This window comes from Cebus imitator, unplaced genomic scaffold (genome assembly GCF_001604975.1).
Source record: "Cebus imitator isolate Cc_AM_T3 unplaced genomic scaffold, Cebus_imitator-1.0 Scaffold242, whole genome shotgun sequence".
Classification (NCBI taxonomy): Eukaryota; Metazoa; Chordata; class Mammalia; order Primates; family Cebidae; genus Cebus; species Cebus imitator.
In genome coordinates, this window is record NW_016107557.1 from 961829 (window position 1) to 984497 (window position 22669).

The following is a 22669-nucleotide window of genomic DNA, read 5'->3' on the forward strand; positions in this document are numbered from 1 at the left end:
CCCACCCCCATGCCAGCTCCCACCTCCACACCTGCATGTGATGTCATCAGAGCTACGGCAGCTAACTGTGCAGATCATGATGACACTCAGGCTATACACTCCTGGGACACAAGCATGGCATGACAACTATTAAATATCTGCTAAATGACCCCTGATTTTTATGAGGGCTTTCTGTATAAGTCAACTTCAAGGAGACTATGAAAGAAGACGGGGAAGAACATTTATTGAGCACCACTATAAACCAGAGTCTGTGTTTTGGTACTTTACAAACGTTATTTTACTTAATCTTTATACAGAGCCTACTCACTAGCCATTATCTCTACCTCAGTGTTGTAAAGAGTGCGTCTCAGAGAGGTCAGCTGATTCATCAACGTCACAGAGCAGGAGCTGGGGGGTGACTGAGGCTGGCTGCTCCTGCTGGAAGCAATGCCTTCCCCAACAGAGAGTACAGGAGAATCCAGTATGAAGGACTCTAGAGACATCCATACACTAACGGAGGAAGAGGCTAGGACCCCAGAAAGTACAAGAGGCCACGTATGGAAGCAGTAACCTGCTTTCTGCACATGTTTCATTTCTCCAGAGATAAGTGGCTCCATTTCATGGATAACCACAACATCCAAGTTTCAGATGTACAATGGATTTCAGCATTTTCCAAAGAACCTAATGAGATGTGTAGGTTGCTTTGATCCTGGATATTCAGCGGCAGGGAATTCATCTTAAACAATGCTCATACTTACTGACAGTAAAGCCAGCATTCAAACTGGTCTCAGTGGTGGTATATTTATTAACAGTTAAAATATCAAAAGAATTAAATATAATTAAATATAATTTCTTTTGATATTTTAACTATTAATAAATATATTAAATTATATTACGAAATATATTATAAAATATAATTATATTAAATATAATTTATTTTGCTATTTTAACTATTAATAGCTATGAAAATACGTTTATGACTATATGTCGTACAAACTCAAGTAACTTTAAAATACATATCGTTTCAGACAATACTGAAATTATTTCTCATCCTTATTTAAAATGGAAATGAGGCTACCACAATGCCTGTAAAAAAAGAAGATAATCACTTTTGATTATCTTGAAACAGTATAGAATGGTTTACAGGGAAGAAAATGGAGAAGAGTTTGGTGCTTACAAAAAAATATATATAAATTATATGTTATTTACACACAGAAACACTATTAATTAAGGCTAGGTTTATAACTGAGGACCAGATGCGAGGCTAAACAGCAAGAAGGAAAAACCAAGTAGACACACCACAGTATGGAAAATGGCTCTCTCAGCAAACTTAACTTCCCTGGAGAAAAAGCATTTGAGATTTTTACAAAAAGCCATTATCAATCATTTCTACATCTACTAAATTGCAGGTAGGAAGACCGTCTAGGCTTCTCCTGTGCACATCACAAATGGTTACATGGACCTAAGACAGATCCTGAAGATGGTGAGGAAGGTGGTGGAAGGAGAGACTCTGCAGAAGACGAGAAGGCATTAGCAACAGCATCGACGTTAAAAACTGCACAAACAATTGAGGGCTGGGTTCATGGTTACTTTGTCCAGAACTTTGGTCACAGCAAGAGAATGAAGGAAGGCAACTCTGAGGGACCTCAAACTCCGGAATGAGGAGTCTGGACTCTTGTTATGAAGCAAGAAGCAGCCCTGGAAAGTCTGGGGTCATGGGAAAGTTATCAGTAAAGCCTCACTCTAAAGAGCATCGACAGAACTAGAGAGAGGAGAGAACGAAGGCAGGGAGGCGGTCTCATGACACTGCTTCTCCGCAGCACTTGACATACACCTGGCAAGAGCTCCATCAATATTTGCTCAACAGAAGCAGCCCGCCAGGAACCACTGCACTGGCCCAGGTGGGACAGGCACACGGGAGCCGCAGATGGCAGGAGGCGATCCCCAAACATTCACAGCTTCTTCAGAGTGCACACTACGAGAAGCTGTCCCTGCCTGCTGTTCTTTCCAAAATGCCTTCCAGGTCTTGTTCATTTGGAAAACACTGCCCACTGCCTGCCTACCTAGGACCTTCATACTGCACAGACCTATATTAAAGGCTGAAAAGTTCTATAGTAAAGAAACTGGCCTAAGTTTCTTCTTTCAAGCTTTGGTCATGAATTCACCTCTATTCCTTTTATGAAGGAATAGCTCTCAACATGTCCTAAAGCGGGCATTCTCCGGGCAGCTCTGGAAGGCAGGGGCTTAGGGCATCCGTGGGTCAGCCACAGTTGCAACCTTGCAGATGAGAGGGATGAGAAACAAGCAGAAGGTCTGTGGGGTGGGAAGTCACATCTGGAGCTGCTCCTCAATGCAGCAGCTAAATCACGCCCTCAGCAAGGACACATCCCTCACTCAGGGCCCACAGGGGAAGCAGCTCTAACTACTCCATCTAAGTGATTCTTCTTTTTCAGTCATTAGTGGCTAAGAAAACCTGGTCACAAACATCCACAAAACAGCACTTTCAGATGCTTGAAGACTGTTAACTTCCCTCCTCCTCCTTTATGAGTGAAATAACCTTAATTTGTTTAACAATTAGATCTGATTCTCCTTTCCCCATAAAAACTACCTATACATTCTATAGGAATTTGGTTCACTTACCTAGTTATTTGAGGTTAAATGATTTTTCTCTAACATTGAAATGATTTTAAAAGACTAAGAAAATTAATTGTGCAAAACCTTTGCAGTATCTAAGGGTGGTACCATGGGCAGGGAAGAGGCAGAATCTCAAGCCAGTAACATCTTTAGGATGTAGGTGGTGATACCCAGGCAGGATGCATTCCAAGTCAGTTGAAAGCACAAGAAAACTCAGGTGAACACTCCCCCACTATTAGGGCACCTGGGATGGAGGCTGGCAGACCCAGCCTAGAAGGGTCTCTGCTTCCCTCTGCTCAGAGGAACTGGGGGTTTGTTTTTAGGACAGACAGAGTCTTATCTTTCGGGAGCCCATCCACCTATATCATTGCTTCAGTGAATGACAGCCAGGCAGAACGATGGCCTGGAAGCACAAAAACAGAAAGTTGAGGACACCTGCATTTTTATGTGCTCAAGGGTAACATGAGGGTGCTCCACACAACACATGGCGCTCAGGGAGCCTTTAGAGCCGCATGCTGCAAAGAGCTTCACAAATGCCCTGTGAGGCAGGTGAAGGCCGCTCCATGCACAGCTGAACCACGGAGGACACACCCAATCTGAGCACAGTCACCGTGAACAGGCAACTGGCAACAGAAGGAAACCAGTTTCAGTGCACCCTCAAAAGTTAGGATAAACCAATCCCTTTGGAAATTCAATTACAAGCTTTAACAGAATTCACATCTTTGGACCCAATAATTCTGCCTTGGGGAGTTTATCAGAAGGAAATAATCAAAAATACAGAAGAGCTTTTATGCACAAAGGTGTTCATCAAAGCGTTATTCATAAGGGTGAAAATTGTCAAAAACAGCACTATCCAACAATAGGTACACAATTTTAAAATTCAAGTACATGTACATAAAAATATGCAGCAATTTAAAATCATATTTATAAGAAAAATGCTCATAATGTAATATAAAATGGGAATGATCAGGTTACAATATTGAATATACATTAGAACACAGTTCTGTAGGAAGAAATTCACTCAAGAAGACTGGAAGGATGTAAGCCAAAATGTTACCCGAAGAAACATTCACATGGCAAGGATGCATGTGGAAAATTATTTCTCTTCTTTTGACTCTTGTGCTTTCCAAGTTTGCTTATAATGAGCAGATGTTACTTGTAAAAGGAAAAAAATTTAATTTTTGATATAAAATAGTATCTAAATGACTAAAATCATTTCTAAATTGTATATGCTGAGAAACTTTAAAATAACATATCAGTTCTTCTATGCAAGGATTCACCTAAGATCATAATTAAAAAGTTAAATATGCAATATGCATCTATGTGAGTATACCCACACTCACCCACGAGGCAAGAGGTCAGTTTGAACTCCACCACAGGCTTGTCGACGTGGCACAGGGGCAGGGGCCTCCCAAGCTCCCACCACCCTCATGGTACTTTCACATGCTCCAAACAAACACAGCTTCACGGCAGGTCTCCCAGCCCTCCTCCGCAGCCAGAGTGCCACCCCAAACCCTCTTAAAGAGGAATTCTCAGCCTCCTCCCTCCAAGAGAATTGGAACATAAAGTGACAAATTTCTTTTAGTGGACACAGGGTGAACTGCACAGTGACGTTTGCCTGGCCCTAAAATAAGATTTAAAGCCCAGGGAAGATGCCTCAACACCTTCACCATTTAGATTATCTAAGGCAAGCCTCCTTTCCATTAGCCCAGAGAATCAGCAAAATCCAAAATCGTAAGAACAGCAACCCAACTAAGGCCATGGGCTGGGCACCAGGCTCCTGTTCACCTCCTTCTAAAACTAAAGCTTCACCCAGCTGCCCAGGCAGGCAGGGTGTGTCAGCCCCTTCATCCTACATCACGGGGAATCTTGCAAACTATGTGGGCAGACAGATGGGAAGGGAGACCAAGAATAAAAATAATGAGCCTAGTCTACAGGGACTGAGCTCCAGAGAAGGCCAGGCACTCAGGTCTCCTTATTTCACTGCTAGTTACTTCCTAGAGAGAGATGGGGAAGCTAAAACTTTCACCATGCAGGTGCTTGCACACCCAACAGTGTAAACACTATTCAACATGTGACAGTCTCTTGAGAATGGGCAGACCATTATTGCGATCCCCCCGATGAAGGAACAGCACAAGTCAGTTGATTTTTTTTTTTGAGACGTGACCCCCTTGAGCACCCTGGCCCCTCTCTAAACCCTGCTCTGCTGAGTGCCGGCTCCCAGTGCTTCCCAGAATTTAACATGAGCTGAGCACCTGGGGTCTTGCGAGGATGAGGGTACTGATTTAGCAGGTCTAGGTGATGCCAAGACCAACTAAAACTCAGTCTCTGAGGGTGGGACCAGGTGGCGGGGAAGCTCCCCAGGGAACCCCATGTGTGCTCCAGGCCACACTGCGAGACAACCTGAAGAGGCCACCGGCACCAGCCAGTTCCCGCCTGCACCAAGTGTCCCCTCAGGGAGCAAGGCCAGCGTGATGGCACTGGCCTCGGAGTTGCTGTGAGGACCAGAAGAGGACACACGGCAGGAGCACAGTGCCTGGCACAATGTGGCTCCAAAACGGTGGCCATGGCCATCACCCCACCACTGCCACCGGCTCAGCCAGGCTGGCACAGCGGGGAAGAGGCCAAAATAAGGAAACAGATTGTTGGGAAACTCATGTGAGCTGAAAGAGAGGAGCCAAAGTATTCTCAGCAAAAAGAAATGATAAAATGTGCAGTGATGACCAGAGCCGATTAGCCTGACTTGTTCACTCCACAACATATACATGTATCAAAACATCTCACTAGAACCTACTAATATATATAACTATTATTCATAAATTACAAATAAAACAAAAACGTGAGGTGGGGCAGAGCTACAAGTGGGTGGCTGTGACAAGTGGGGAGGAAGGTGGGGTGACACAGCCCTAGGGGTAACAGCTGCCATGTACCTTGCTTAATAAGTGAGAGACACTGTCCTCCCTGCAAGAGTCCTCCAGGCAGAACCACAGGATTCTGAGTATTCTAAACAGAGCCTCAGTTTGGCCTTTCCCTTTCCCTTGGGGCAGAGGAACCCCCAGCACCCCAGAGTGTGAGGACAGCGTGGCTACCTCAGTGGGAGCCATGTGAACCAGCATCAGGTGCAGCAGGTTGAGGAGATGGCCCCAGAACCCTGGCCTCTACGGGCCACACCTATGGCCTTCACCCTGCAGTCAGGTCCATGGACAGAAGAGCTGTCTAAGAGAGTGCGCCACTCTTCCTCGGGCTCTTTTTGTCCAATGCCATTTCCTTTTCTTTTTTTTTGTTTCCTCTTCCTTCTAGAACTATTCTGAAGAGATTCTTTATGTCATATCCAGGTGCTGCTCCTCCCCAGCTGCCCCCTGGGGTGTGGGGAAGAGGGACAAGGAGGCTGAGCACACAACTGGCCACTTCTCAGTTGCTTCTGCTGCCCACCCCCTGCCTGGAGGGGAGGGGTATCCACGAGGGAGTTGCTCCTGAGATGGAAACAGCTGAAGCACACAGGGTAAGGGATGCAAAAGGGCAGGGTTTCCAGTCAGCTGGGCTGCAGGTATAAAGATGGTTCTAGAGAGCTTTGCTTTGCACGTGCTCCCCGACCCTGTCTACATAGCTGACAAGCTCATCCACAGGGGCCATGGCCCGCACCCCAGAACCTGGGAGCAAGGCTTCTACACAGCTGCAGAGCTCATCCACATGGACCATAGAGTAACCAGGCCCCCACAATCCAGAGGGAGGCATCTATACAGCTGCCAAGCTCACCAGCATGGGCCCTGACCCACCCTGCACGACTCGGGGAAGGCACCGTCACTGAGACCCCGCGTCATAGATATGGTACAAGCAGCCTCAGGAGGTTGGCTGCAGGTGCGCACAGAAGCAGTGGGGATGTGAAGAACTGTCCCCTCGTTCTTCCTTGGAGCAGCACCACAGTGGCGTGCAGTATCTCCCTTCACACCGGAGCCACAGGGAGTGCGGAGAAGTGCAAGGCTATCTCAGAGCTGACATCTAATCCATTGGCCCAGGCCAATGGAGCCTGAGTCCCTGCCCCACTCTCTAGGTATCGAAACAGCCTGATCTGCTCCCTCCATAAAATCTGAAAAGTTGCAAACTTTTGGGACTCACGGAACCAGAGAATAGGGTCACTTCTCGTGACTATTTCTACCATCTTCCCTTTTAAATAAAAAGCAAACCCCTCAAAATCTCTTTTATGTAAACATGTGCTCTCTGAATTTCATAAGGTTCCTCAATGTCACAGAGCCCAGTCTGTCTACAAGGAGACAGAGGCCCAGAGGATTAAGTGGCTTCCTGGGATGTTATGTGAATCACAGAAAGAGCCAGGATCCAAATTCAAAAGCCCCTGTGTCTCGAGTGAGGGCTCTGGGCACCAGCCAGACTGTGTGGTTCCCTGAAAAATATGCAAACTGCCAGCCAGGCCCAAATCACCAGCACACTGGCATGTCCCACTCCTCCCCGCTCACGGCCCGCCAGGGCCAAATCACCAGCACACTGGGGTGTCCTGCTTCTCCCGGCTCACTGCAAGGTGAGTTCTGCCCAGTTGCCCCAAGTACACAAATAAATCTGACAAATTAAAGATGGGGAGAAATCAAGCACACATTGGCAATTAATCTTTTCCCTGGGAGAATCTTCCCAGCTCTGTAAAGAAAAAACCATACTTCCCCTGCCCTAGCTCAACAAGTGACATATTTCCTTAGAGAACAGAGACTTGGAAGACGCTGTGAATACTGCAGGATATTATGTGTATCCTATCATTCAACAAAAACAGAAGCAAAAAGTGTCAAACACTTTTCCAAACTGTTATTGGGAGAGAAGGAAAACACATTATTATTTTGTCAAAATCAGTCACCACAGCAGCCTGAGCCCTTGACTGCACTGACTTTCAGTTCCTGACTGCAAAGGTAAGTTCACGGCGTGCAGTGGTTTGGGAGTTTATTGCCTGCCAGGAGTGGAGATGAAGAAGCCTCTGATTACCTGGGGCATGCTCACCTGTGAAAGCATTTGTGGCCTGAAAACCAGCTTCCGGCATACTGCTCCCCAGACAAGCCCGTGCTGCGACTCTTGCGCTGTCCCGTCGAGGAAGCTGCCGGGCGAGGCTCAGGTCACTTCCATCTTAGCCTGTCCGAGTCCATCGCGCGGCTGGGCCGGCCTCTGGGAGCATCTGCGGCCCACCAGCCCGGCTCCGGCGCGGGCAGCGGTACCTGGGTGTGGCACCTGGGCAGCGGTCCCCGCTCCCGTCAGCCGTCCAGCCAGGGCGCAGAGGCCATGGTGCGGGTGGAGGGGCTGGCCCTCAGGCCCTCAGAGAATAGGCGCCCCAGGCCAAGCCACTGCCAGCATCCTGCAGGGTCGCACCTGCACACGGGAGCTCGTGGTCCCAGCTGAGGCTCTCTGTGCTCCGCCTCTGAAATTGAAAAGCAAGAGGTCACTTTCCTGATGACTGGCAGAAGCATTGCAATTAACAGGCTTATAGAGGCCAGAAAGGAAAAGTCACCAGAGCTGCCTCTACAACCCCACTGTGGGCATCGGGGCGCCTGCAGGGGCTGTGAGGGTGAGAGGAGCTCCATCTGCACCCCCCTCCCCAAGGCCACAGCTGTGCTGGACCCAAGGTTCAAATGTCCTTCCTGGGCCATTCTGCCCTCACAGACACCCTGGGAAAAAACCCATTTCTCAAGCTGGGTTCCCAAAGCCTTAGACTGAGGTCTGTGGTAGATGGCCATTGTGGTCAGCACTCCAGGAAGAAAATTCAGGACTTGCATGAATCAGTTTTTAAAAGTTATTCTCTTTATTATTTTATTTATTTATTTTGAGACAGGGTCTCACTAAGCTGCCAGACTGGCCTCAAACTCCTGGCCTCATATAACCCTCCCAAAGTGCTCAGCCTCCCTAAGTGCTAGGATTATAGGCATGAGCCAAATTGCCTAGCCTAAAAATTGATTCTTAAGGAGGAAAACAAATGCCTACATTAACTTTTTAAAGAGAATGGGAAGGAAAAGCAAATTTAATCTATAAACTGCTCCATATGTTACATAATAATAAAAGCATTTAACAAAATGTTTTTCAGATTTTTAATGTTCGTTCGATTAAACAGAAAGCAATACTAACAAGAAGAATGTCAGAAGCCCAAAGAATCAGACTTTTAAAACTGAATATCAATCTCCAATATTTGGGAGAATCCTGAATATCAATCTCCAATATTTAGGAGAAGAGACCTCTTTTCTATTATCACTTCATCCTAATCAATTTATAACCAATTTTTAGAAATTGCTTATTCTTTTCATCATTGAACTGAAGAAAAAGAACTTAAGAGAACAGACCACATAACAGAAAGGAGCCCTCTGTTAACTGCATGTTGCTGTAAATATAAACAGAAGGTAGTGAAGTAATACATTGCTAATAAATACTAATTATTAGGAGTTCCTGATAAATTAATGAAGTACTTTAATGATACAAAGACATTCAATTCTATTACCTTCATGTATCTATAGTAACGTTCACAGTTAATAAGGTATAGCCCAGTAGGAGTCCTCAAGTTTAAAGAATAGGTAAAATTTTAATTAAAAAATAAATTATTTGTGTAAATGGTGGCTTTGAAGTGTGTGAAAATGTGAGAAAACATTTTTTCTCTGAATTCTAATATTCCACCTAAAAATGGCCAGCATGTAGGTCGTACAGGAACTTCTGAAGAAAACTAGTTGCACTAGCATCACGAACTTTTGGAAATGGAATTTCCTCTGCCAGATGAAAACAAAAGTCCACCTGCCCTAAAACTTTGAGTTTTCTCTGCCCTTTTCTACAATACTTGGTGTGCAAATATGCTAGACTTTATTTGTTCTCATTCTCTAAACTCAGAAAGAAAACTGAACTGTGGAGAGGTTTTTGCTGTTGTTTTATTATGGGATTTTTGTCTATTTGTTTCACTGTAGAAGTTATACTACCTCACTTTTTAAAAAATCATTGTTATCATAAGGAAACTATCAACAGAATGAAGAGACAACTGATGGATTGGAAGAAAGTATTTGCAAACCATACATCTGATAAGGGCCTAATATCCAAAATATATAAGTAACTCAAACAACTCAGTAGCAAGAAAACAACCCAATTTTTAAAATGGGCAATGACCCGAAAAGACATTTCTCAAAAGAAGATATACAAATGGCTGACCGATATATTAAAAAATGCTCAACATCTCTAAGCATTAGGGAAATGCAAATTAAAGCCACAATGAGATAACATCTCACACCCATTAAATGGCCATTATCAAAGACAAAACATGAGAAGTATTGGCAAGGACCCAGAGAAAAGGGAACCCGTGTAGCTGTTGGTGGCAATGGAGATTGGTACAGCCACTTTGGAAAACAGTATGGAGGTTCCTCAAACACTAAAAATAGAACCACCATATGCTCCAACAATCCCACTGGGAAGGGAAGGTATTTTGACATACCTATTTCAATTCCCTATAGCCAAGGAAATTGAAATAGGTATGTCAAAAATATATTTATACTCCCATGTTCATTTCAGCACTATTCACAGTAACCAAGTTATGGAAGTACCCTAAGTGTCCTTCAGTGTATGAACACATAAAGAAAATATGGTATACATATACAATGGAGTACTATACAACCTTTAAAAAGAAGGAAACTATGTCATTTGCAACAACATGGATGACACGGGAGGACATTATGCCAAATGAAATAAGCCTGGAACTGAAAGACAAATACTACATGATCTCACTTTTATGTGGAATCTGAAACAGTCAATCTCACAGAAGGAGGGCAGAAAGGAGATTACCAGAGGCAGGCGGAAGGGGGATGGGGAAAAGGAAAATGTTGATCAAAGGTACCAAAGTTTCTGCTGAATTGAAGGAATAAGTTTTAGTGATGTTCTGCATTGCATGGTGACCACAGTTAATAAAAATGTATCACATACTTCCAAATTGCTAAAATAATAGATTTTTAACATTGTTACCACAAAAAATGATGTTGGTGAGGTGATGAATATATTAATTTATTTGAATTGAATCTTTCTACTATGCATACATATACCAAAACATTACACGGTACCCCACATTTATGCAATTATTATTTGTCAAAAAGAGTAATTAGAAAAAAATAAAGTTATCATACATCCCACATGTCAAATGGCTGTGAGAAAGACTGAGGCCAATGTGGATCAAAATAGAGGAAACAACCAACTTCTCCCCCACCAATCCTTAACCTTACGACTCCTAAAAGAGAGGCTGGGAACAGGTGTGTAATAGCTCCCGTGAGGTCTAAGCGTTAACATGGCCAGGATTTTTAGGACAATGATGTGTGTGGTTCCCAACAAAAGCAGGACAGACACAGTTGTGTTACCTCATCAATGAATACGCGTGCCTATTCCTATATACACTCTGAGTCTCCCCCAACGCAATTTTCAAGGTAAAATACAATTATAAATGCTGTAAAAAGTCTTATTACTCGCTGCTAGCAATACAGATTAGCTACCTTTTCTGGGAATACGTAGCAGAGGTGCAGGCTTCGTTCTGCTCAGTGAAAGACTGTGACCATCCCAAAAGGGCCACAACCCAACAGCACTCGATAAGTGCCTGTCAGGTGACCAACAGGCAGGGCAGGGCAGGTAATCAGGACAGAGAAAACTCCGAGGGCCACCGTGGTCAGCAGAAGCCTGCAGGCCCTGTTCTGCACCAGACATGTGCTTTTAGTTTTGAAACCAACCAGCAATCAGCACAGCCACGCTGGGCATCTGTGTAACAAACACACGGAAGTGTGAAAGTTGGAGAAGCTGAACAAACACTGCCTGTAGGCCGTTCCTCTAATCTTCTGCTCTCATGGGCCTCCTGCTCATGAGTTGCCACTCAGCCTTACAGTCTCGGCCCAAACAACCCTCCTTGGAGATGCTTCCTTGATAGCCCCCAGCCTAAGTCCAGACCCTGCTACACAACCCACAGCACCTGGTCGGTTTCCCAACACATTTGCAGTTGCAACTCCACGCCAGTGTCCTGACTGTGTCACACCTGCCCGTCTCTCCCACAAGTGCCATGAGGGCAAAGGCAGCGGCCAGCGGACCGTCCAGTTCCCGTTGGCACCCAGCAGGTGCCCAGTAAATATGTTTCCTGAGCGAACACATGAGTGAAGGAAGGTACTTGTGTGAAGCTTCCCTGAGTAATAAACCCAGCACAGAAAAAGCTCAGCAAACACCTACACAACCCCAGCTCCAGCTGTGCCTGGCAAGGGGCATTTCCCAGGTGAAGGTGCTACTCCTCAGCCTGCTTGGCTGGGACCCTCTGGTCTGGTTTTCCCACCAGCCCACTAGAAGAGTGGAGATGGTGATTACAATAATGATCCCGCTGTACTCACACTTCCCAGAAAACCCTATCTAGCAAAGGCCTTCAGAGGTCATTGACTTAAATGCCCTCAGGCTAGAGAGAGAGAGCAAGCACTGGCCCACAAAGGCTCAAGAACTGTGCCCAACACTGGCAGCAGGAGAGCAGGGCTGACTCTGGGCCTCTCGCCCTGAAGGCACTGCTTCCCATGCTACTTCTGAGGCCGAGGAAGCTCCCTAAACCCAAGTGCCCTCTATCAAGAGAGAAAGAGAGAGGGAATACAGGAAAAGGCAACTTACCCAGACTTAAGGTCACAGTCGAGAGCCCCCCCAAAGCAGCAAGCACATGGTCATCATTCTATACACACACACACACACACACACACACACACACACACACACACACACACACACGGGGGTTCTATTTATACTGGGAAGATGGGCAGGACTAACCAGGAAATAAATTAATTCAATATTGCACTTGAAAAAATGTCATTAAGTCCCTCCCAGAACAAAGCAACAGTTACTAAGGAAATAGAGTACATCAAATGGAAAAACACCCCCACGGGAAGGGACATTTTAAAAACATGAACATTCACAAGCCTAACCAAGTAAGTTGCAGCATCTGTCTGCCTTACCAGTTATTCACAAGGACTTATACAAAAGGCAATCCTCCTCAGAGTCGTTCAGGAATAAAAAGTGAATGTGTCCGTATTATAGCTTTCATTAAAAGACACTGTAAAAACAGACACATGGGGTTCAGGAAACATGAGGGTCACACTTGGGCACAGAGGCCAAACTCTAATGGAGAAGTGAAACAGTCTTTTTTCCAAAATCAAGTAACATTCAAAAAACTGTAGTGCATAAAGAATTGACGCTGCAGTTTCATTTTTTATTTCCTCCTGCTGTGGACAGACTGTTTCGCTGGCGGAATGTCGGTTACCTAGGTGACAGCTCCACAGCCACAGCTACCGCTCCAGGACCCACAGACACTGAGGGCTGAGCCCCGGCCTGTGGACGCCAATCCCTGGCCACTCCCCACCACAGACGTTCCAGGAAGAAAGGAACACTGCAAAATAAAGAGGTCATTCTAAACCTTGGCAAACTGGGGCTCTGTTGCAAAATTTAAAAAAAATAAAAATGAACATGTTGGAGGGCTGTACTGCACAGCTCACCTATGTACCATCTCAGCCTACGGTTCATGTAGGATCAAAGCAGCAAAGGGCTTGTCATGAGAAGATGTGAGAAAAAGTGGGAAAAAGGCACCTGAGAAGCTGTTTCCGACGTGAGCTGGCACCAGGTGTCCCTCCAAGGGAGATGCCACATGTCTCCATGTGAGTGCTCTCATAGATAGTGCAGACCTTGGCAACAGCCAGTCAGTCTCAAGATCTCCTAACAGTAAAGAAAAGGAGGTGCTACAAATGAAACACCCTCTGCCACCAGGCAGCCAGAGGCAGAGAGCCCCAGGTGGGGACACACCTCACTTGTGGTTCCCTTGGTGACTCCCCAGCCCCAGCTCCCATCTTTATAAAATGAGGAGGTGAAATTGGAGGTCTCTGCCGTTCCAAATAAGTCCCCTGTGGCCATGTCTCTGACCAAGGGAGAGAGGGCAAATGGGCATGGAAAGGACAAAGAGGTCGGGCACAGTGCCTCACACCTGTATCCCCAGCACTCTGGAAGGCTGTGGCAGAAGGATCGCTTAAGCCCAAGTGTTTGTGACCCACCTAGCCAACATAGCAAGTCCCCATCTCTGCTAAAAATATAAAAATTAGCTGGGCATGGCACTGCACACTTATACTGGGGTGGCTGAGGCAGGAGAAATGCTTGAGCCCAGGAGTTCACAGCTGCAGTGAGCTATGATTGCACCACTGCACTCCAACCTGGGCAACATAGTAAGACCCAAAAAAAAAAAAAAAACAAACTAAAAAGAAACAAAAGAAAGGGACATAGTGCACAAGCACAGAAGATCCACACAGAAATGCGAGTCTGAGAACAGGTCAGAGAAATGGCCTGCCTATAGCCAGGGAAGACTGAGTTGGAGTGTTATGAATTTTCCATGCTACTTTTCATCTCTGTGATGTGGGGGTGCAAAATAACGTGTAGCTTTTATAATACAACCTCCAAGCCATCCTCACCCTGGGTAGCTCAGTGGGCTCTGACTACTTGTTCAGGGTAATGTAGTTCAGGGTACCGTAGCGCCTCGCTGTAGATCACCAATTCAGGAAGCAAGTACAAAATCCAAAACATCTGATTCAAAGACACACACAGGCTACAAACAGGAAAAGCAGTAATTATTAGAACACTCTTTAAAATGTCACCTTGACAAATCCGACACTTGATAAATCCTGAGGCTCTACTCAAACCAAGTTGGAAAGAGTTCCCCTCAAAATAAACAAACAGAATAACTGTCCTTAATGCATTAGTAAGTCTATAATTATCAACTCATATGATCTAGCAGCAGAGGAAGCCACAAGGAGTCATATATCCAACCCCTGTGCTGTGTGGAGGAGGCGATCCAGAGGCTCGGGGAGAGGGAGCAGGTTGAAGGTGAGTGTGGGAGGAATGCAGGCCCGGGCTGGAACCAGGTGTCAGGATCCCGGCCCAAGCTTCCAGTTCCACTGTCCACGCACAGAAACCACAGGACACACTGGCTCAAGAGGGAGAGTCTGCGACCCTAGGAAGACAGCCATGCACACGTGCCCCAGCCGCTTGCTGGAATCAGGGAATACTGGGAGGATCTCCACTTTCCAAGGCCCAAACCAGACCATGCCTGCAGCACCCACATGCACAGGGGAATGAGAAAGGCTCAGGGCTTGGCCCAGGGACAGATGATCCCTGGGCAGACATGCATTCAGAGGGCACCTGGTCTGAGCACATCATGGATACCTCCACTGTGGCCACCAGCCAAGCAGAAGAAATACCCCCTACCCAACCCTGCCCCTCTAGAGGTTCTGCTCCCACTGCAACCTGGCATGAGGGCTCCGGCTGGCTGGCAGCAGGCTGGCAGGCGGGAGCTAGGTTCTGCGATGCTCCATACCCAGGGATCTTTCCCACCCCAGCTTTCTTCAGATAAAATCAGCTTAAAATGGGCATGACAGGCGAACAAGAAGGGGGTCAGGCCGTAGGCTAACAAGTGTGGGCAGGAAGGGAGGGGGAGCTGTCTCATTCTTTGGTGGGAGCAGAAAAGAATATGAACCGACAAGCTGTTTGTACGAAACAATTTTCGTCCCCTTGCCAAGCCACTCCTTGCTGTCAGCTCACAGCAGGCTTCCCTGGGACACCTGTGCCAGCCCATGGTCTTTCCTGATCTCTGGCCTGCAGGATGCCACTAAAGCTACATCTCTTCATTCAGTATTTCAACAGCTATTTGTGGGGTCATTACTCTGGCAGGCACTATTTTAGGAGCTGAGGAGACAGCAGTGAGCAAAACAAACCAAGCTCCTGTGGCTATGGGGCCCAGATCCTCATGTCTCGTCTGCCTCTGCAGGTGTTTATAGACAGCGCTTCCTGATCGTCCTTGGCACTGACCATGGGGACTAGAATACAGCAGGTGCCCAATAAATGCTAGTTGTAATGCACAGAATTCTAGCTGAGCCTCAGCTGGGTCACCTCCTTTCAATCCATGGCCTCTGTCCTGCATCCAGGTGCCACACACAAGTGGCTGCTGGCCTGGGGGTGCCCCATGGGGGACATCGTGGCTGGGAGTTTGCTGCACAGGAAGTACCCAGCCCCACGCTGTTTCAAAAATGCTCAAACAAAAGCCTTATACAAAGGGGCCAGAGAACAAAAGTCCAGGCTCTGGCCACCTTGGGTTCACCTCATTCTAGGCTATGTGTGACTTGGGCAATTTCTTAAGCCCCTGAGCCTCAGTTTCCTCAGCTGCAAAATGGAAGAAATGATGGCACTGGCCTCATAGAGCCATCTAGCACGTAATGAGAAAACACAAACAAAACACTAGATCTAATGAGGGCTGGAGGAATTACCACCACTCTTAAATTACTTCAACCTGCCTCAGCAGCCAGCCGATGAAATCGTGTATCTTTAATACGCCTTAGCCCACCCTCTTCCAGTTCTTATCTGACCCAACTGGTTACAAACGTTGGATTTATCTCCTAGTTCCTCTGCTGATTTGTCTTGATTTTTTTAAAAAGTTCCCAACAGATAAAAATCAAAGCTCAAATCATTCCATGCCAGCTAAAATTAACAACAGAGAGAAACAGGAGAAAGGATACAAAATTAGAGAAAGTGTGTGGGTGAGGTTTTTGGTATGAAATGTGGTAGAATAGTAGAAGAGGGAAAAAAATGTCAAGAAAGAAACTTGCCTTTAAAAGGAAAAAGATAGAGGCTCTTGATATTTTATTGTTTTTTTTTTTCATGTTTTCATATTGAAATATCACATTTAAAAAGCAGCAATAGAAAGAAAAATAATAAATTTGACTAAGTTTTTACATCTCCTTCTCAGAAAATAATCATGTAGGGTCCCATCTGTGGTTCTTCCATCCCCCTCCCTGTCTGGTTTGTTTCCTTGTTAAAGTGCTGACTTTTAGTCCTTTACATGCACTTCTCAAGCTTCCACACAGCCCCAAGAATGAAACTTGGCACAGAGAGGACAGCCAACCACCCTTCTGACAAGCGTGGCACTCTCATGCCCCTCTGCCAGGCAAGGCAGGCTGTGAACATGCATCTGTCCCCAGGAGCAGCTGTCACAGAGTGCAGAAAACCCAGAGGAAGGCTGCCTGGTCTCTAACTAATGGGGCCACACCAGGACGTGCAGCAGAACAGACTATACCTTAAAGCTCAGGCAAACTGATGAGCGATATAACAGCCAATGTTCCCTACAGAAATCCACGATCTGTGCCATGTTAGTCGCCTGCATTCACAAAGCCTCCTAAGCATTCCTTATTCACCAAGCTCCAGACCAGCTCCACAAGTGCCTCTTAAATCAAACACACAGGGAACAGCTGAGCTTTCATGAAGCACTTCTGTCTCATTTACTCACATTCATTATCTGAGGAATATATATTCCTTTAGGACAAAGAAAAACTGTCCACTTTATATAATTTTTCACAGCTCAGTATCCAGTTCAAGGTGCATGCTGATGGACAGAAATGCCCCAGTAAGACTTTTTCTTAGATATTTCCAGGGGAAAGTCTACGTTGTTTGGAGTGGGCCTGCGAGGCTCTGCTTATTGTTCCATCCAACTTAATGTGGGCTCAATGGCAGGTCACGCCCACACAGCTCTCGGGCCTGGCTAGCAGTTTGCGCTCTGGCAGAATGAGGACTCCCTACTGCCTAAGTATGTCCATTATGACAAAATGCAGGGAAAGTCCCACTTTCCTCAGAAGGGAGGAAGAGGTTTCTATTACTGACAGAGAAGAAACAGATACAGGCCCATCTGATATCCTCTTAGAGATTAAACTTCCGTCCAACCACTCTGCTATTTCTCCCATTTAAGGGAACCAGAAGAAGAAATACTTTGCAATCAATCGTGTGCCACCCTAGGAAAGTCATGGGTTGTACAAGCACCTGGAAGAAGCCACAGGCACTCATCTAAGAGCTAAAAGATAACCTCTAGACCAGCCTTTCCAAGAATGACTTGCAATGCAAGCAGCAAAGCCATCACTGGGGCAGACCAAGTCATGGCAACAGAAGTGGCGTAGCGCAGTCAGTTCGTGCTGGTGAAACAACTTCATCTAAGCACAGAAATCCAAGGAGATGCGTGTTTCAGCAGATGTCTGAAGGACAGAACGCAGAACAGTGCTGTCTGAGGTTGGCCCTGGAGTTGCGTCACCAGCAGTGAGTGGGCCCAAGAGTGTGACACACAACATCAACCACCACCCACAGGGCCGGCACACCGAGCCTTCTGACGGGCAGTCCCGACTCTAAGCACCTGCCGGGAGCATCGAGAGAGCTTTCCAACTTCCTGAAAGGCCGGGCAAGGCAGGCTGTGAAAGTACATCTGTCCCCAGAAGCACCTGTCACAGAGGGCAAAGAACCCAGGGGAGGCCGCCTGGTCTCTAACTAATGGGGCCACAAACCCTGCCGCTGTGTTCTGAAGCCTCCGGCCAAGCAGAAAGAGTTCATTAGACCAATTTCCACTGCCTTGGTAACAAAGGACTGTGCGTGTGCTCTCACAGAGGAAAAGCATGCAAGGGGTATTAATGGGCAAAGCACCACAGACAGGTACCATGTGTCCCACCAGGCACCCCAGGCAGCGGTAAAGACACGTGCCCTCCTGGAAGACAGAACCGGCCCCTCCAGAACCACATGTGATAGCACAGTCTCCAACAGCACTGGAGGCCAAGGGTGTGCTGCGTTTGCTGAGCTTCAGAGGCACTGATCGGTGGATGCAGGAGCTGTCTCATCCTGAGCTGGGTCCTCACCCACAGAAGAAGCCTCTGTGTATACCTGATGCTGAAAGGATCTGTCTGTCTTACATGTCCACTGTTAGATCCAGGCAAGTCCACTGAAGAAAACCACAGGACGCCGGCGGCAGGAGAGAATGTAACCGCTGCACTTGGCAGCTGAGGCCGCTGTTGATGGGGCTGCACAGGCTCTGAGAGGCCTTTCATGACCTAAGCCACCGTGGGCTGTACCAGACTGATCACTGGCTTCCTCTACATGGAAAGTCGTGTCTTCTTCAGATTTTTCTTTTTCCCTCTCAGAATCTAGACCTTGTTTATTCCCATCTCCATTGGAGTTGACAAATAGGAACTGACTTATTCCAGCCCCTACTATGCATGGAGACCTCAGCACATTTCTTCAGACAGAGGCCCGCAGAGCCCGGGAGGACAGGCAGGGAGGGGCAGCTTTCCCACAACACACAACAACCTCATGCCCCCGCTCCCTTCCAGATTCAGATAAAGTGAATACGGTTCCCTCAAATGGCAAGAACGAGGACTTGATTTCACTCCTCCAGGGAAAGTAAGCCACTGCCACTTTCACCAAGACACTCTGGGCCAGTGTTCCCAAATATTCCTAATACCCCATGCAATCACCAGAACTACGCTCACCAGAACTAAACTAAGTAATAACAAATACATTTGAAGTCAGGAAACACTCACACGCCAGTGGACAAGACCAGCGTTGAAGAGCAAGGTGCCGGTGGGTGGGAGAAAACAAGGAGGAGAAGGCCTTCCACCAGGTGCAGGCCACGCCATCAGAGGCTCTGCAGGACCCTGGGCCCGGCCCAGCACAGCTGCCCACTCCACGGAGGCACTGCACCCAGGTCAGACAGCCCAGGGCAGGATGCTAACTCTGTGAGCCACTCTTCTCTGGCTCGTTCCATGATCTCCCTGAGCCTCAGTCTCCTCCTCTATAAAATAGGGTGCTAATATATCCATAAGGCAGTGGTGACGATCAAATGAGAAAATGCATGAAAGCTATGTGCATTACAACTAACAGGCCCTCCAGAAAGGTTAACGCACTATCCTTTTCTGTGTGCTTCCTGTGGGGTGACAGTCCCAGCAGTTACCAGACCCTCAGGAGGACACTGTGGGACGATGGGATGAAAAAGGGGAGGGAAGAAGAGGGTGCTGTTCCCTGACTGTACAAAGGGAAGGGAAGGAAGAGCAGAGCGTCATGATCGCCCCAATAAACTCCACTCTATAACTGAACATTCAGAGGGCTCACTCAGGCCAGGGCCTGCTTACATTAGAACTTAGCATTTTCATCTTCAAATACTTGCATAGGTCAGCACTGCTTTACTTTGTCCTTTCCACCAAAGCAAGCCTCCCCATCTCACTAGGCTTCTTCTCTGCCCTGACCCACCAGGCCCTCATTTTCAGCCCAATACACAGAGCCAGCTGTGACTCACTTGCACTGCTGAGCCACAGGGATTCCCCACGTCTGAGAAATCACTCCTATTGAAATGACTCATCTTCTCACTTCCTTTGAATAAAAACATGTTATTATGTTCAATAAAACCATACAAGAAATAATACCTAAAAATGGTATTTAAATAACTTATACCAACACCTAAAAATGGTTTCCTGGAGGAAAAGGGAATGATTGTGATTTTCAGGGATATTTTCACACCTCCTCCTTTTCTCTTCGTTTTTCACTGGCCTCTCCTCCAGATGAGTCTCGGCTGCATTCAGAGCTGCATGGACCCCTGGCCTAGAGGTAAACTTGGGCAAAGCAGGTTTTACAGTGAACACAGAGGCTGCCATCAAAATCTAAAAGCAGTCTAGCTGTTCCACCACCGTTCCCTTCCCTTCTAGTTCCCATGGAAACAGACCTCAGATCGCCAAAAACCGGGTAAAGATAGCACCGTGCCCAGTGTTCCCGCAATCTGTTTCCATAGGAACAGGAAGGGAAAGGAGTGGAGGCTGGGTGGCTAGACTCCTGCAAATCTCCATCCCATCATGGGGCTGCAGACAGTGCCGATAAGCAGGTCCAGGGCCTGGGGTGCTCTTCGGGAATGAGATGTCCACTCAGGGATGGAGTCCTAGAGGTGAGGCTCCCAGCAGCTGGACTGTGCAATCGAAGTTGCTGCAGACTTCCAGACACACATCCAGCAGGTGACTGGCCTTCTCGAATTGCCCTTCAGCCAACAGGGATGACCATTTCAGAGCAGGGGTCCCACACCTGGCTGGGGGAATCACCCCAAACCAACTGAATCACTATCTGTGAGGGCTGTAGGGCCGGAGTCTGTAATGTCTGTAATGTCTCACCAGGTCCAAAGGTGATTCTGATACACAGTCACTCTGGGAAACCAATGATCCAGACCAGAGGTTCCTGAGATTAAGGTGCCTGTGAATTCTGTGGGATGTGGTGACTGCAGATTCAGTTCAGCAGTGCAGGGGCTAGGCCTGAGAGGCTGCATTTCTAACCAGCTCCCAGAGGATGCCGCTGGAGACCACATCTAATTAGCGAGATTCTAGACTCCAGGGGTTTGGCTCTAGAACCTTCTCCACAAACCAACAATGGGGACAACAGCCACTCCTGCATTAGAGCTTGCTCCCATTGGCAGCTGGCAGTCTGTGACTGGGCTCTGGCCTCCACAGGAGCCTGTGTAGGGTCAGGACTGGGAGGGCTCTAGCTTCCACAGCACCCTCCTCCACCTGTGTTGTCTCAAGAGACCACCTGCCTGGATAAGAAGATAGAAGAATAGCCAACATTTACGTGTAATTATCAGGGACACATGATGTCGCCTCTAAGTGTGATTTCTCTAAGAAAAGGTAAAAGCAAATTCCACGTGGTTGAGGAGCAAACATACACAGTTTTTCTAAATATTTAAAAATGTAGATGTACTATCAAAGAAGAATGGAATTGTACATGTCATTTTAAAAGAAATCAGAGGGGAAACTCTGGAATTCATTATAAAAAATTAACTGAGGTAGTCTTAAAATCCAGTATAAATGAAAAGGTACAGGGTAAAAGTATACTCTACATTTCAGCTAAAAGTATGCAGTGTCACAAAAAAGTAGTATTTATTTCTACACTGAACTGCAAAATACTTTTAAACCACATAAACTCTTCAAAAGCAAGTTACTGATTTTCTATCCATTTTACTTAAATATAAAAGGGGAGCTATTTCAGTTTGTTTTATTAAATACACTTCCTGCCTCCTTCAAAAAGCATATATTAATCTTTGAAAATGAAAATGTGAGCAAAGATCTCAACCATCAATCACTGAGTTACAGTATAAGCTTACTTGAAAAAATAATTTTCTGATTCTAAAAATGCAAGAGGAAAAATCAATTATTTCATTAGTCAGCACACAAGCAATAAAGATAGCTAAGCATTTCTGCACAGTCCTGTAACTGCGAGCAGCTAAAGAAAACATCGAACATACAGTCTGTGACGCACATTTTCATTCCACTGAAGCAAAAATACACATATATTTATACATGTGTGTATAATGTCATATACAAACTTAAAAAAAGGCCATGAGTTGGTGTTGAGACCCAGTTGCTTTTTAGGTTCTCAAAGCGTATGAAGCCAGAGCGTTACAACTGCTGAGATGAGAAAGGGAAATGAAAATAAGGGATTTCTGCCTTTGCTTAAAAGACTCACGCACACACAATAACAAATTAAACAGTTGTGGTAGAGGATGCCTAAGGACTGTGAGCTGTTAAGAGCTCCATTAAAAATGATAAAAATAATTGGGAATAAATGCAGAGATGTGCTTACACCCAGCTCCACCAAAATCTGTTAGTCTGTGAGGCCCTAGCCAGAAAATCCGTTGTTGATATTTATTGTGTACATGTGTTTACTTTGTGTTTACATGAAGACGAAACTGGAGCCCAGACAGCGAGCTTCCCACAAAGGCCCAGATGGTGAACGGCTCTGCACAGGCCACGCCACCTTGGCCCCTGCTCCTCTGCTCTGCTGAGAAAACAGGAACACAGCGCCCACAGACAACACACAAACACATGGTGTGGCCACATGCCAATAAAACTTTATTAACACAAACAAGCCCTGGCCAGGACATGGACCATAAACATGAAGTGCTGAGCACGGGACCATACCCTCCTCCTTTTTAGTGACATGTCTTATTCAACTTCCATTCTACAGCTTCAGGGAAGGGAGGGGAAAAACCTTGCAGGGCTGGCCTCATTTCTGTTTCTCAGTCACCCTAGAGGAAACTCCAGGACACCCAGGCGGCGTAGCATTCCCAGCACGCCCATCCCAGCTCTGTACAGCTGCCACTAATTAACATAAATAATTGCTTGTTACGTGCTGTTTTGTTCTCTGTATTTTTCTTGCATTCATCTTGTCT

General features: G+C 46.4%; 1 protein-coding gene across 9 annotated transcripts in view; it reads right to left on the reverse strand.

Moving 5' to 3' along the window:
• The window catches only part of LDLRAD4 (low density lipoprotein receptor class A domain containing 4), a 414465-nt gene that overhangs the window by 250129 nt on the left and 141667 nt on the right, over positions 1-22669 (reverse strand). For all 9 annotated transcript variants that reach the window (XM_037727854.1, XM_017498497.2, XM_037727855.1 and 6 more), the window contains one exon: positions 7612-8023. In XM_037727854.1, the coding sequence (XP_037583782.1) occupies positions 7612-7651 (40 nt within the window). In that variant the 5' untranslated portion in view covers positions 7652-8023. The remainder of the gene's footprint in view (positions 1-7611; positions 8024-22669) is intronic.